The 12,999-nt window shown below is 41.1% G+C and overlaps 2 protein-coding genes across 2 annotated transcripts; one reads left to right on the top strand and one right to left on the bottom strand.

Annotated features, from left to right (window-relative positions):
* The first annotated feature begins 2,145 nt into the window (after positions 1-2,145).
* Positions 2,146-7,977, top strand: lgals2b (lectin, galactoside-binding, soluble, 2b). Its single transcript, XM_071914765.2, has 4 exons — positions 2,146-2,214; positions 4,735-4,808; positions 6,178-6,349; positions 7,524-7,977. The coding sequence occupies exons 1-4, from the start codon at positions 2,212-2,214 to the stop codon at positions 7,668-7,670; spliced, it is 396 nt and encodes a 131-aa protein (XP_071770866.1). The 5' UTR covers positions 2,146-2,211; the 3' UTR covers positions 7,671-7,977.
* Positions 7,978-9,936: 1,959 nt separating this feature from the next.
* uts2r4 (urotensin-2 receptor 4) lies at positions 9,937-11,028 on the bottom strand. The gene has a single exon (XM_071914759.2). The coding sequence runs from the start codon at positions 11,026-11,028 to the stop codon at positions 9,937-9,939; it is 1,092 nt and encodes a 363-aa protein (XP_071770860.2).
* Positions 11,029-12,999: the final 1,971 nt, after the last annotated feature.

Here is a 12,999-nt window from a genome sequence, read left to right as displayed (position 1 = left end):
CAGGACTGGTAGGTTTGAGACTGGAGAGAGAGGAGACCGGAGCCTGACACCCGAAACCATGAGGCTTCTGCAGAAACAGCTTCTTCTTCACAGAGAAACACGCTTGTGACCAGAAAAGCAGCAGCTTGAATCTCTGGACCAGTAGGAAAAACCTATATTGTGAATATATTGATATGGTGTAGGCCTATTGTTTTTTACAACGCACATCTGCACGCCATGACACATACTGTACTGTATGTACAGCCTGCACATTTGCACACTATGTATATTGTTCTAAATTCACATATCTACTTGTGTCTACTAGTGTCACACAGTTACATCTCTACAAATTCATCATAATGGTTCCACCATTTCATACCACATTGATAATTTTGTATTTTCTCCAACTTATTCAGAACGCCGCTGCCAGGGTCCTGACGAAAACGAAAACTAGGAAATACGACCATTACACCAGTTCTAAAATCCTTACACTGGCTACCAGTCACTCAGAGAATTGATTTCAAAATCTTGCTGCTTGTTAGTTTACTTTTTAAGTCTTTTATCTTTTGTATCTCTTGTCTGTACCTTTGCACTTTTTAATTGTAAATCTTTTACTGTATTTTTTATTACTCTGTAAAGCACTTTGAATTGCCTCAGTGTATGAAATGTGCTATACAAATAAAGCTGCCTTGCCTTGCCATACCTATTTTATAACACTTTTATAACTTTGTGTTTACACATATTTTATACATATATATATAGCATGTATATACATACTTATATTTATTTATAGGCCTACTTATATATTTACTTATATCTACTTATACCTACATATGCACCAAATGTTTCATGTTTAGTAATCCATATTTAAGCAACTGAAACTGTTGGTAAATCCATAAATGTTAGTAATCCATTTCTTTCCCATACTTCCTACTTTTACAGTCTACTATGTTTTGAAATTAACAGCAACACATTTACATAACCTCACAATTGTTTCTATTCCATTTGATCACTTTTATTATGTTATTATTTTATAATTTCTACTATTTTTATTGATTATTTTTGCATTTTTGTTTTGTGCTCACATTCTACTTCCGTTCCCCAGCTTTTTGCTGCTGCAACAACCTAATTTCCAGATGGGGCTCAATAAAGTTTTATCTTAACATCGCATCTTAAAAATGTAGGTGGGGAAAGTAAATGAATAACAGTCGCTACTCTCGCAAAAACTACTGACGAGTTGCCCTTGAGCAAGGCACTTAACTGTATGAATGTGAAACAGGCTAATGCTGAAACAAACCTACTCCCATCTGGATATCTGTTGTAATAGCTGCAGCATTACTCTGGGAAATGTAGTCCTAATCTCAATCTCAACCCTGATTTCCTGTAGTTTTTACAACCCTTTCCATGCCGGTGTCTTTCCACACTGCAAAAAAATATTAAGGCACTTCAACTTCCTTGCTGCCTTAAAATTGTGAGTTGACTGAAATAGTGCTGAATAGTTAGGTCATAAACTGAGTGAATTTAAGACAATAAATTCAATCATCAAATGTCTAGTCATGCTGATAAGTGTTTACAAGTTGAATGAGAGATAGAGAATGTCTGCTTCACCTTATTGAATTTCCAAAAGCATGGATAATTTTTAAAATCAGAAATTGATTGATTTGCTATGATTGCTATGATTCACCTAAGATACATACATAATAAGTCTCCATCCTGCAACTTAACTTCATTCAAACCAGAAGAAGGAAGAGTTTCTGGAGAGTTAAACCAAATGCAATGCATGCTGGGAAGTCTGCCAATAAGTTACTGGTGTTTCTTAATAAGTTATGGTCAGTTTAGTGAATGCTTTACAAGGTGTTCTTTCAACTCACAATTTTAAGTCACAAGAAGTGAAGTCATGATCATAAGTCATGAAGCTAATAACTGGCACTTATAAGTTGACACATTCATATAATGGTTAAAGCTGAGTTGAAGAGTTTCACTAAATTGCACTATGAGGATTTACAGTGTACTCAATGCATTAGCCAACATAATACAAAACAGAAATGTGACGAAGTGGCTAGAGAAAGGGAAATGCAGACATATTCTTGATCCTGATTGGTTATGGCTTTTACAACCCTTTCCTTATTGGTTGCTTCCGGCTCACAGCGTCGGCCAGCCTGATATAAATGGCTCACCTGGCTGCAGAGCTTCTTCCGTCACTGAAGGCTCAACCCACCGAAGACAGCCAACATGGTAAGTGGTGTACGCTTCATTCACAGCAGCACTCTTCTCTGTTCTCCATATGCCCAAATAACTTCTACTGCATGTCTTACACCTTTGCTGGAGTGTGTGTTGAGTCAGTGTCTCTCTGTAATAAAGGTGGTGATGCTCAATAGCACAGTTTGCTGGTAGGAATGGTAATGTTTCCTCAAAATTCCTGTAACTATTATCTTTGTTGTGGCATTACACAAAGCTCAGCATGAGGCTAAATTTGCTCTACATGTCTAATGTTTATACTCATACTGTGTATTATGATCTAATGTTCATCAGCACATTTAATTTACTAATACACACCTGCATTGACTCTCTAATTGGTTTAATCATCTTCAAACTTATTCAAACAGATTTCAGATCTACAGGTTAGATATTAATAATGAGGTGGATGTGGCACATGTTTCAGATTTTTCTCTCCATACATTTTATAAAGTGATTAACACTTACCAAATTTTGCAATTAAGTGTTGAAGGCATACACGTCCATAGAGACACCATCTGCATACTTAGATCCATTCAATTTTCATATTTATTGCTGAACGTTCAGCCTTGACGATATTAAAACCTTCTTCCTCAGATTTTATTTCTTTACCAAGCACTTCTGTATCATTCATGATCATTCTAGGGACACGGGAATAATCATTACATCTTTTGAGTTTTCCTCTCTTTGCAATCGTGTGCAATGATGCTGATTTAAGCTTATTCTACTGTCACACTTATGTTGGGTCAAACTGGATAAGAGCGTCAGCTAAACTGCCTAAAACACACATGGAAATGTTAAGTATGATATGATGAAGGTAGTCTAAAACCAAAGCTCAGCAATAAATCTAAAATCTCTAATCTCTCTGATCTAATCCCAGGAAGTTGTCTCTGTTCTCATTTCTATGGAATGAAACTTCTCTAAAGACCTAAATGAATGCAGCATTATGATCCAAAGCAAGGCCCTGTGTGGTCAATGATAAACCAGTATTGATCTGAGATAGACGACAGGATGTGGCTTCAGGCAGTATATTGCAGGTGGTACAGACTGGGGTATCTGTGGGTGTGGTGCAGGTGCACAGGGTCCAGGATGTTGAAGTCTTCTGCATGACTAGCGCTGCTGCTATCAGGTGACGCCAGGGGCGTTGATAGGGAGGACAATAGGGGGAATGGATTTTATTTTTTTATTGATTAGGTGAACAGGGTCAGTGTCATTTGAAGGGAATTCCTCGAATGCTGGGATGAGTCATTCTGGAGTCCTAACTTTTAACATCATAGGTGTCTTGTTCAATTTTTCTCTAGTTGTTATATTGGCATACAGATATGCACACAGAGGCCTAACCCTAACACACACACACACACACACACACACAGGCAGAAGCCCCCTGAGCTCTGTGTTGGCGTCTCTTTATGGTTTTACTGTCTCCATATGACGACCACATGTCAACGGTCACACACTGCTCCTTCCTGTTTCAGGACTTTTACAGCCTCAGGTCCTGCACTCCACCCTGGTTGATCATCAACGCTATTAAGATAACCGCTCTGATCATCACCTCTTGGTCACCACAGAGTTTCACTGTACACATAATCATTTCCATTCGGCTCGTTCAGCTCTTCATATCATAACCCACAGCTGCTGTGCCACATGTAAATGAAGAGTTCTTTTGGAAAAAATAATTGCTACAAACCATTACAAAGTAGCACAACACAATATGAAATGGGAAAAAATTTGCTCTAGTGAAGAGTGGGACTATATAAAACTCTAAATACACTCTACCTGTCATATGTATATTTCAGTTTCAAAATGCACTGGTACTGTCAATCTAATTATTTGAATTACTGAAGGGATCCTATTATTTTTATTTTTTATTTATTGTTTATTTTTATTTATTGTTATTTTTTTATTTTATTTATGTATTTATCTATTTTTTTTTCTTTTCTTTTTTGTGAGGATATATTGTCATGTCATATTATCGTGAGTGTTATGTGTATTTTTGCCTGTAATAAAAAAAAAAAAAAAAAAAAAAAAAATGAAGAGTTCTAAAATGATTAATAAAATATCCACACAATGTGATACTGAAATTGATTCCTACTGCAAATACACAAACACTTCCCCCATTGTTCTTTCAGCTTCCTTGTCAACATGCTTGACCATGTGTCTTATCTGTAGGAATACCAGAACATTTCAGGTTTGGCCTTGCAAACCTCTCTATCTATCTAAATGGAAAACAGGATGCCTGGCACATTGGATTCCTGCTTCTCAGATCTCTGACCTGCTCCAAACTTTATTAGTGATGAAATTACAAAGTCCATGAGTTTCACAAAATTTGTTATGTAAAAGCGATGGTTTGTTTCCTCATTACGATCACTTTCATTCTGTGTGAACTGAAGTTAGTATTGTTACAGTCTCAGTATTGCTTTCATTCTATGAAAAGGTTATTTGGTTGACATTTGTCTCCATCCTTCCATCCATCCTCTTGTAAAAATTCTCATTAGTATTCTTTGTCATTTCCATTTACAGAAAGTCAAGGACATGACGTTCAAGGAGGGGCAGGAGTTTAAGATCCGTGTCAAGCCCACGGACGACTGCGCTTCGTAAGTCCTCTTCATAATATTAAAGGAAGCCTGCTCTGTTCAGCCTTTCAACTGAGTGGTCTCTGAATTAATACTGTGGTTCATCTGTAGGTCAGGAACACAATGGTCCAACCTCAAACCAAACGCTTGGTCACTACTTGCTCTTACATTTTGGCTAGCACTAGAAGGCCAATGGATTTTGGGGGTCTAAGATAAGTTCAAGAAGTCATTAATTATAACTGCTATTTCCTTGCAAATTTTTTTTAAATCTAACAACTCTGGTTTGTATAGAAAGTGGGTCTAGGAAAAGTCGTGAAGGAACATTTAGCTGAAATAATTTAATTCTAAAATGCACAACAGCTGTCAGCTGACTGCAGTTTGACTGGCCTTTAGTGTTAAACTGACATTTGAGATGTTGAGTGTTCAGCTCTCCAACACTCATCTGGCAGCATTTCAAACCCACACATGACTCTGGCTAAGGAACTGTATTCTGTCATTTGTTCTGAATGGTGTTGCTAGGTTGCAATGCTGAAATGCTGCTTACTAATTGGTTAAATGACCATCCAGTGGTCACTGGGCACGGAGAGCTGATAGATGGTCCAGCAGACCACTTAGCCACTTGGTGACTTATGGAGACGCCCTTTACACATGGACTTAACATGCGGTTTGTATCCGGATTGTGTCTATATAATTCAGATGGATCACATTTACATCGAAATGCGTCTCTAGTATACACACTGAAATGGGATTTCTCTTTCACTCGCCAAATACCAGGTTACCACGCATGTCACTTCAACTCTGAATATTTATGTCCTTTAAAACTGACAATAAATACCTCAACTAGCTTATTCCCTATCCATGAGTATTGTGACAATACACTTTTGACAAGGATGCTGCTATCTGAGCTGCCTGTATAAATTGTGTGTGGTTCCTGGTTGGATCGGCACACAAAAGTTTATTTCCATTACTTGCTTTATGTTTATTGGAAATACATTGAATTCACTCTTTGTCTCTGACCAGGTGGTTTGGGTGAAAGGATCTTCAATGCGGTTAGGTGCATTTACACCTGGATTTGATGCATTTTTGCCCCATCTAAATACAATCCGACCACCCAGGATGCATGTTAACACCCGGAGTAAAGATAGGCTTTGAGTTCCACTTTGCAAAAACAAGTAGATGAAATTGCGAAGTAGTTTGTGGAAATGTTTGGTTTGAGATCGGGCCATTGTTTCTCGGATCCTCTGCTCTCACAGTTTTAGATTATATGATTTCAGTTCTGTTTTTTAATCAGGGAGAAGCTGTAGCATACTGTGAGACAAGACAATGGTCAATCCATTCTCTTCCTCTTTTCATGTTCCCTCTGACCTTTGCCTCCCTGCCTCCGCTGCAGTTTTGCCATCAACATCGGTCATGATTCTGACAACATCGCGCTGCACTTCAACCCCCGTTTCGACAGCGGCGGCGACACCAACACCATCGTCTGCAACTCCTGCTCCGGGGGGGACTGGGGAGGCGAGCACCGCGAGGGAAACTTCCCCTTCATGCGTGGGGAGGAATGCAAGGTGAGTGTGTGTGTGTGTGTGTGTGTGTGTGTGTGTGTGTGTGTGTGTGTTGGGAGAGTATGTGGGTGTGTGTTAATTATTTGCAATCTCTCACGCTCTTTTTTTTAGTTTGATAACATGTAGCAGAACAAATTAGTCACTAAGCTACATTTAGGTATACAGATGTAATCTAGTGAAACCGTTTGGTTGCCAAGGAGGTGTGTTACAGTGTAAGGATTAAATTGAATCAGGAACGCTGAATACTCAGACACCTAATTTCTCTGATAGAGACACTTTTGTACACATACACTATTATTTTACAATTGGTTTGTTTTTTATTCCAAAATGCATTTCCACTTAGTTGAAAAAGCAAATGAAAATATGTCTCAATATTTCAAAAGAAATGTTACTGGTTTGTAAATAATGGTCTTAAGACATAGCTAATAAATTAAATAGTGCTGCTTTACAGAAACTATCACATTCTGCGACATTTTGGAATGAAACTCATCATATCTTTCAGAGAATCAAGTTCCATTCTTATGGTTTTATTTTTGTTTAGACAACAGTAACTGTAAGCTGCTCTCACTTCTTTTTTGGGGAGGTTACAGCTCACGCTGTACTTGAAGGCGTTATTTTTGCAGACCATAAGCAAACTGTACAACCTTTTTAACCTTCATTTATCCAGAAATATTCTTTTCTGAGCATGCATAATTTTTTACAACACAGCCCTACATCACATTCATACAGTTCCTCACATTCCCACCTGGGAGCTGCCCAGTACAACCACAGTCTTCTACTGTTGGGAGCTTCAACTGAAGCATTTGCGGTGTGGTCTCCTTGGTTTCCTAATATGTGAAAGATTTAGCTCAAGATCAAACTTAATAATCTCTGTGGCAGTGAGAAGGATATTACTGGGCTCACTATCTGCGCTGCAACACTGTTAGGTCAACAGACGCTGAACTATACGATGATGAAGGGGTTTATAGGCTCATAAAACATAATAGCAGCTGAGGGAGAGAGATAATCTCTCCTAGATGTCACTCTGCTGCAGTTCTGCTCGGTGTCAAAGTCAAAGTGCTGCTGCAATCATTCACTTTATATGCATTTTTAAAGTTGTGCGCATATTTTGGATCTTTACTTGACTATGAGACTATGAAACTACTCACTCCTTTTTCTCCCCTGTCTCTTCCCCCAGTTCTACATCAACTTCAACAATGAGCAGTTTTACATCAAACTTCCTGACGGCTGCATGATGGACTTCCCCAACCGGCTGGGAGACGTCAAGTACAAGCACTTTGAGGTCACCGGTGATGCAAGGATCATTGGCATCAAGATCAAGTAGACCTCCTGATCTTTGACCTCTTGACTCCTGTGTGTGTGTGTGTGTGCCTGTCCACCTTTTTTGTATTTGGTGAAATAGTCTATCTTTTCCATTACTATGAGCCCAGACTGAATCATTCATCTTTTATCTGCTAAAGCTTGTGAAAAAAAGTTAACACACCAGGGAAGATTTATACCAACATATTTTGTAATGAGAGGAAAGGGCCTCAAGAGGGCGCCACACTAAATCTCACTCACTCATTGTACTTGCCTGACATCTGATCTATGGAGGTCACTGGGTTTGTTAATAAAAACGCTGTGAAACAAGAGTGTTGTGTATTGCTGTGTACCCATTCTTTTTATTGTGATGCAGTGGATTTAATCACACCTTTCTCTCTCTCTGACATTTTTTCTCTCTCACACACAGACACACACACACACACACACACACACACACACACACAGCCGGGTCAAGACCATTTCATGTTTCATTAATTTAGTTCAAACTGTAAACTGACAAAACTGCCAATCACTGTTGAACATCTGTTTCTCTCTGTTTCTTGGATATTTAAGATTCACGTTCTGAGCACACAAGAAGTGAATTGATGTAATCTCTCTCTCTCGCTCTGTCTCTCTGTCTCTCTCTGTCTGTCTCTGTCTCTCTCTTTCTCTGTCTCTCTCTCTCTCTCTCTCTCTCTCTCTCTCTCTCCCTCTCTCACTGTTAACTGCCCTCTGGCTTTTATGAGAGTCTGTTATTCACGCAAACTCTTACTGTATCTGTCAGTGAACGGTGGAAACCCCAAACTGGTTAATGGACCGGTTTCACCCCGTCAGTATGGGAAGGAAGCAGGAAGACTCATTGGTTACTGTTGGGAATTCTTTTTTTATAAAAATATCCCCAGACGTCATCCTTGATTCCACTGTATGTTCATTTCAGTGAATATAACATAGCATATAACATGTTATAAATCCCTGTGTATCCTATTAATCTCTTGATCGATGGAACAGCATAGAACTGAATAGCACAGAAAAGAATCAAATAGACCAGACCACACTATGATAGACAGACTGGACAGTGGCTGAACAGATGAACAGATAATAGAGGATAGAATAACATACAGCAGAATAGAATAGAATACAATAGAATAGAATGGAATGGGGGAGAGGGAATGACATGCGACCAAGGCGAGGTGAGGCACATTCCTACAGAGACAATTTGCAGGAAGACTCAAAGAGAGCCGTGGCCCGAGGCTGAGGAATGTGGCACGATGCAACCACATTCCCTGGAAGGAGATGAAATAGCCTTGATGTGTGTGTGTGTGTGTGTGTGTGTGTGTGTAAGAGAAAGATTTTGTGTGTGTCTGAGTGTGTATTTGCTGTAGGCAAGAGGGATAGATGAGGAAAAAGGAAGTTTTTCCATTGCCCATGTACCGGAATGAAGGAAGTTAATTTACATATGTGGGTAACAACACTACCTGTTCAAATCATTGTGGAAACATGAGTCTAGGCTACTAATGCTTAACTTGGGTCTGTTACAGAGGTGAAATACCAGGAAATTTCATGCAGCCACTGCTGAGACAACAGATATGTTTTTTATAAACAATTTTCAGAGCATTTCTGATTGATGGAAACTCTTTAGTCTGTTGTGTGGCGTTTCCATTTGAGTTCCCTAACCCTTTCATTGTAATTCTAACTAAATTCATTTCAACAATAATTGACATTTGACCCCCTACAGACAGCCCAATGTAAAACATCCTATTAAATGTGTATAATTCAGAGAAAAATAACGTGTTCTTCACAATGATATTTCATCAACAATGTCATGAAGGCAGAAATGGAGACACAGATCTAAATTCATGGACACGGATGAGACTAAATTAAATCAAAGCTGTGACTGAACCTGACCAAACATTTGCCTGTTTGCATGTTAAAACCACAGTTAAACACGTTAATGTCATTTGTGCCGTATGGCCTCCAACCCAGGTTCAAGCCCCTGTGTTGGCAAGACATTGAATCTCTCGCAGCTCCGGATGCCCGGCTCAGTAGGTGTCCTTATGGCACCGGAAAGCGAAAAGAGAATTTCTCTGCAGGAGTCAATAAGGTATCATATCCATATTACATCATATGTTTGTAGGATTTGCCACTACAAAGAATGTCTTACAAATTAGACATTTTCCAATGTTATACAAAAATACCAGCATAAAAATCTCTTCATTCAGTCTCAAGAGTCAACAACATTTCACCTGTTGAGTATATACTCTCGCTGTTTAAGCAGAACTATCTATCTTCTAAAGGTCCTGCAGCGGTGTGCTTGCAGCTGACCCAGGCTCAGCCCTGCTTGACCCTGTCGACTGACATTTTTGGGCCAAGTAGTCTTTGTAGTTCCGGGTCAGAAGAGTGTAAAGTAACGGATTAATACAGCTGTTCCCGTAGGTCAAACACGTGACAAAGAAATTCACATAATTATGAGTGGCCGGAGACAGAGCCTTGAGGAACTCCGAAGAGAACAGTTTTGCTAGCTGCCATCCCCAAAAAGGCAAGAAACAGGCCCAGTAGGCCACAACAATGCTAAAGATCATTGACACCACTTTCTGTTTGAGCCCTCTCCTCCGGGCCGAACGGCTGCTACCTCCCAAACTGGCCTGAGCTGCCCAGTAGCGCCCGGCTAGCCCCACATACAGCCCGACGATTACCAATCCAGGGACTAAAACACTGGTGAGAAACAGGACGGTGATATAGGCCTTGAACGCCTCAGGGGTCCAGGTGGGGAAGCACATCCTCTTAACCACACCGGCCGCGTTGGGTTTGCCCTCCCTCAGTCGGATCATCACCATCATGGGCAGCGTCAGCACAAACGCCGCCCCCCAGATAATCCCCGCCGCCAGCCTACGTTCGCGGGATGAGGACCTGCGGGCTCTGAAGGGCTTGGCCACGGCACGGTAGCGTTCCAGGCTCATGGCAACCAAAACGAAGACGCTGGCGTGCATGGTGAGGAGGTCGAGACTCAGCAGGATGCGGCAGCCAGCCTCGCCGAACAGCCAGTCGTGGGCAAAGTAGGTGCAGACCACAAACGGGATGGTGGAGAGGTAGAGCAGGTCAGCCAGGGCCAGGTTGACGATGTAAACGTACATGGAACCCGTACGGCGCAGGGCGGCCGAGCGTGTAATGACAAGCGTGTACATGTTGCCCGCCATGCCCATGGCGCACATGATCAGCAGTGTGACACCGAGAACGGATGTCACCCAAAGGCCCCCACCCCCTCCTCCACCACTCTCTCCAGACCCAGTTCCTCCGCCACCACCTCCACCTCCACCTCCAGTCCCTGGGCTTAGGACAAGTCCCAGCTGTGGGCTGATGGTGGCGTTGGGAGTGCAGTTCATTGCAGGTTAGAGTTCACAGGTTACAGGTCAGAGGTCACGCTCCAACAAATAAAAGGCAGTCTCGCTTTTTATGAATGATACTCACAGCTCTTTGAAGGTTGACTTGGATTGAATTGGAATTGAATTGGAAAGGGTTTTCGAGTCCGTATGAGTTCCATACTAAGTTGAAGCACAGATAGAAGATGGCAGTCTGGCAAATGGTTCATCAACATAAGCAATACTATGAAAAGAAAAACAAATTGAATAAATCCTTTATGCTCTTTTGAATTCCAGCCTCTGTACCTTGGTCCAGTCGTGCAAAACAGTCTTATTTAAGCAAGCGTGACCCACATGATCCAGTTGAAAAGCACTGTCTGTCACAACTCCTTATGGGATTTTGTTAAACCCATTAACATACTCAAGGTAAAATCCAAGAGAACGCAGGAATGGGCAATAGGTGAAAGAGTGCAGGGATGACTAAACTCAGCGAGGCACTGTCCCATACCGACTGCATTAATCCAAGGAGGAGATCAAAGGAGACTGCTGACATGGCTGACAGCTCCAGTGGCTAAAGAGCCTCCTATAGCTTTGCAGTGCTTATTTCCAAACTTGAGGTCTTCTGCACAGCCATGATCCCATACTTCTCCAGAATCCACACAGTGGGAAAAGACACAGAATCTAGTAAGGATTCAAGCTGTCAACGAACCTTAGAGGTGAGATGTCCTCAGAGATTTCCCTTCTGGGCTTGGGACTCTGAACTGGATAAGATGGGGTCATTTGGGGGCAGCAGGGTGGCACTGTGAGTCATTACGCTGCCTTTTAACTGGAGGACCTGGGTTCAAACACCTGGGATAGCAAGCACCCGTCCTGCTGAAGTATCCTTGGGCAAAACACTGAATTGCGGGGATCAGTAATGTATCACATCACTTTTAATACACAACAAAGACAAAATCAGCTCTCTTTCTCCATCAATGTCCTCTGTGGTGTCCTGAGTAGATGTCCATTTTTCGTTTAATTGTCCTGATTTGATCAGCATCTATACTGTATCCAGTCAAAATTAATCTTGTCTTCTTTCCACTGACATCCAAGTCATCCAAGTTCTACTAACAAGTAGGCACTCACCCTGTTTTATTAGCACAATGTACAGTTAGATCAGATCTTTTGTTTCATCCAAGTCATCCCTGTTCAGTGCTTCCTCGCCGCTCCAACTATACCTCCGTAGGCAGGCAACCACTTTGATGGCAGATGGACCTTCAGTGAACGGGTCTGCTGGGGTCTTCGGCACCCAAATGTCTCAACTTTAATAGAAGACTGTTGTGTCTGTGTTCTTTGGAGTTTCCTGATCGCAGTCCCCTCTTCCTTTCCCTCCTCTTCTCTCTCTCTCTCCTCTGTCCCCCCTCTTTCTCACCTGGGTGAAAAGCTAGCATGGGCCTATAGATTTATGAGGTATTCGTCTCGGCCCCCAACCTACTGTCTCTGAGCACCAGGGTGTAGTTTTAGACACCCACCAATCACTGGCAGGGGTGCACAGGCACATACACATGTACAGCAATACAGCCTCCAAACACACCATACATATATACATCCAATATTAACAGAAAGATTATAAAGTGAGGGGTGTAAATTACTGTTCTATATTTTTACTTTTGAAATGAGCAACAAGTAATGAGCGATGCTTTACTGTAATGAGTTTAAACCTCCAAAACTGGCAATTGCATCCAGTCTTATCTTCAAAACTCATGAAGACTACATTATCTCATTATCTCACCTGTGCATTTCTGTGTGAAGGATCAAGGTAACCAAACCACAGAAGGCAAAAAGCAGTGCAGTCAGAAGCAAATTAAGCACCTACATTTCTGCTGAATTTTTACACATATCCGCATACAATTCACACTTCAGTATTTTTTTCTTTGTAGCCTATATAGCCTATAAATAGCTGTTAACTCTGCTTGTCCTTTAATTCCAATATTGTTTTGTTTTTTCCCCACAAGT

This window comes from Centroberyx gerrardi, chromosome 3 (assembly GCF_048128805.1).
Source record: "Centroberyx gerrardi isolate f3 chromosome 3, fCenGer3.hap1.cur.20231027, whole genome shotgun sequence".
NCBI classification, from domain to species: domain Eukaryota; kingdom Metazoa; phylum Chordata; class Actinopteri; order Beryciformes; family Berycidae; genus Centroberyx; species Centroberyx gerrardi.
The sequence above is the reverse complement of the archived record's forward strand: the minus strand, read 5'-3'. Positions and strand labels throughout refer to the sequence as shown.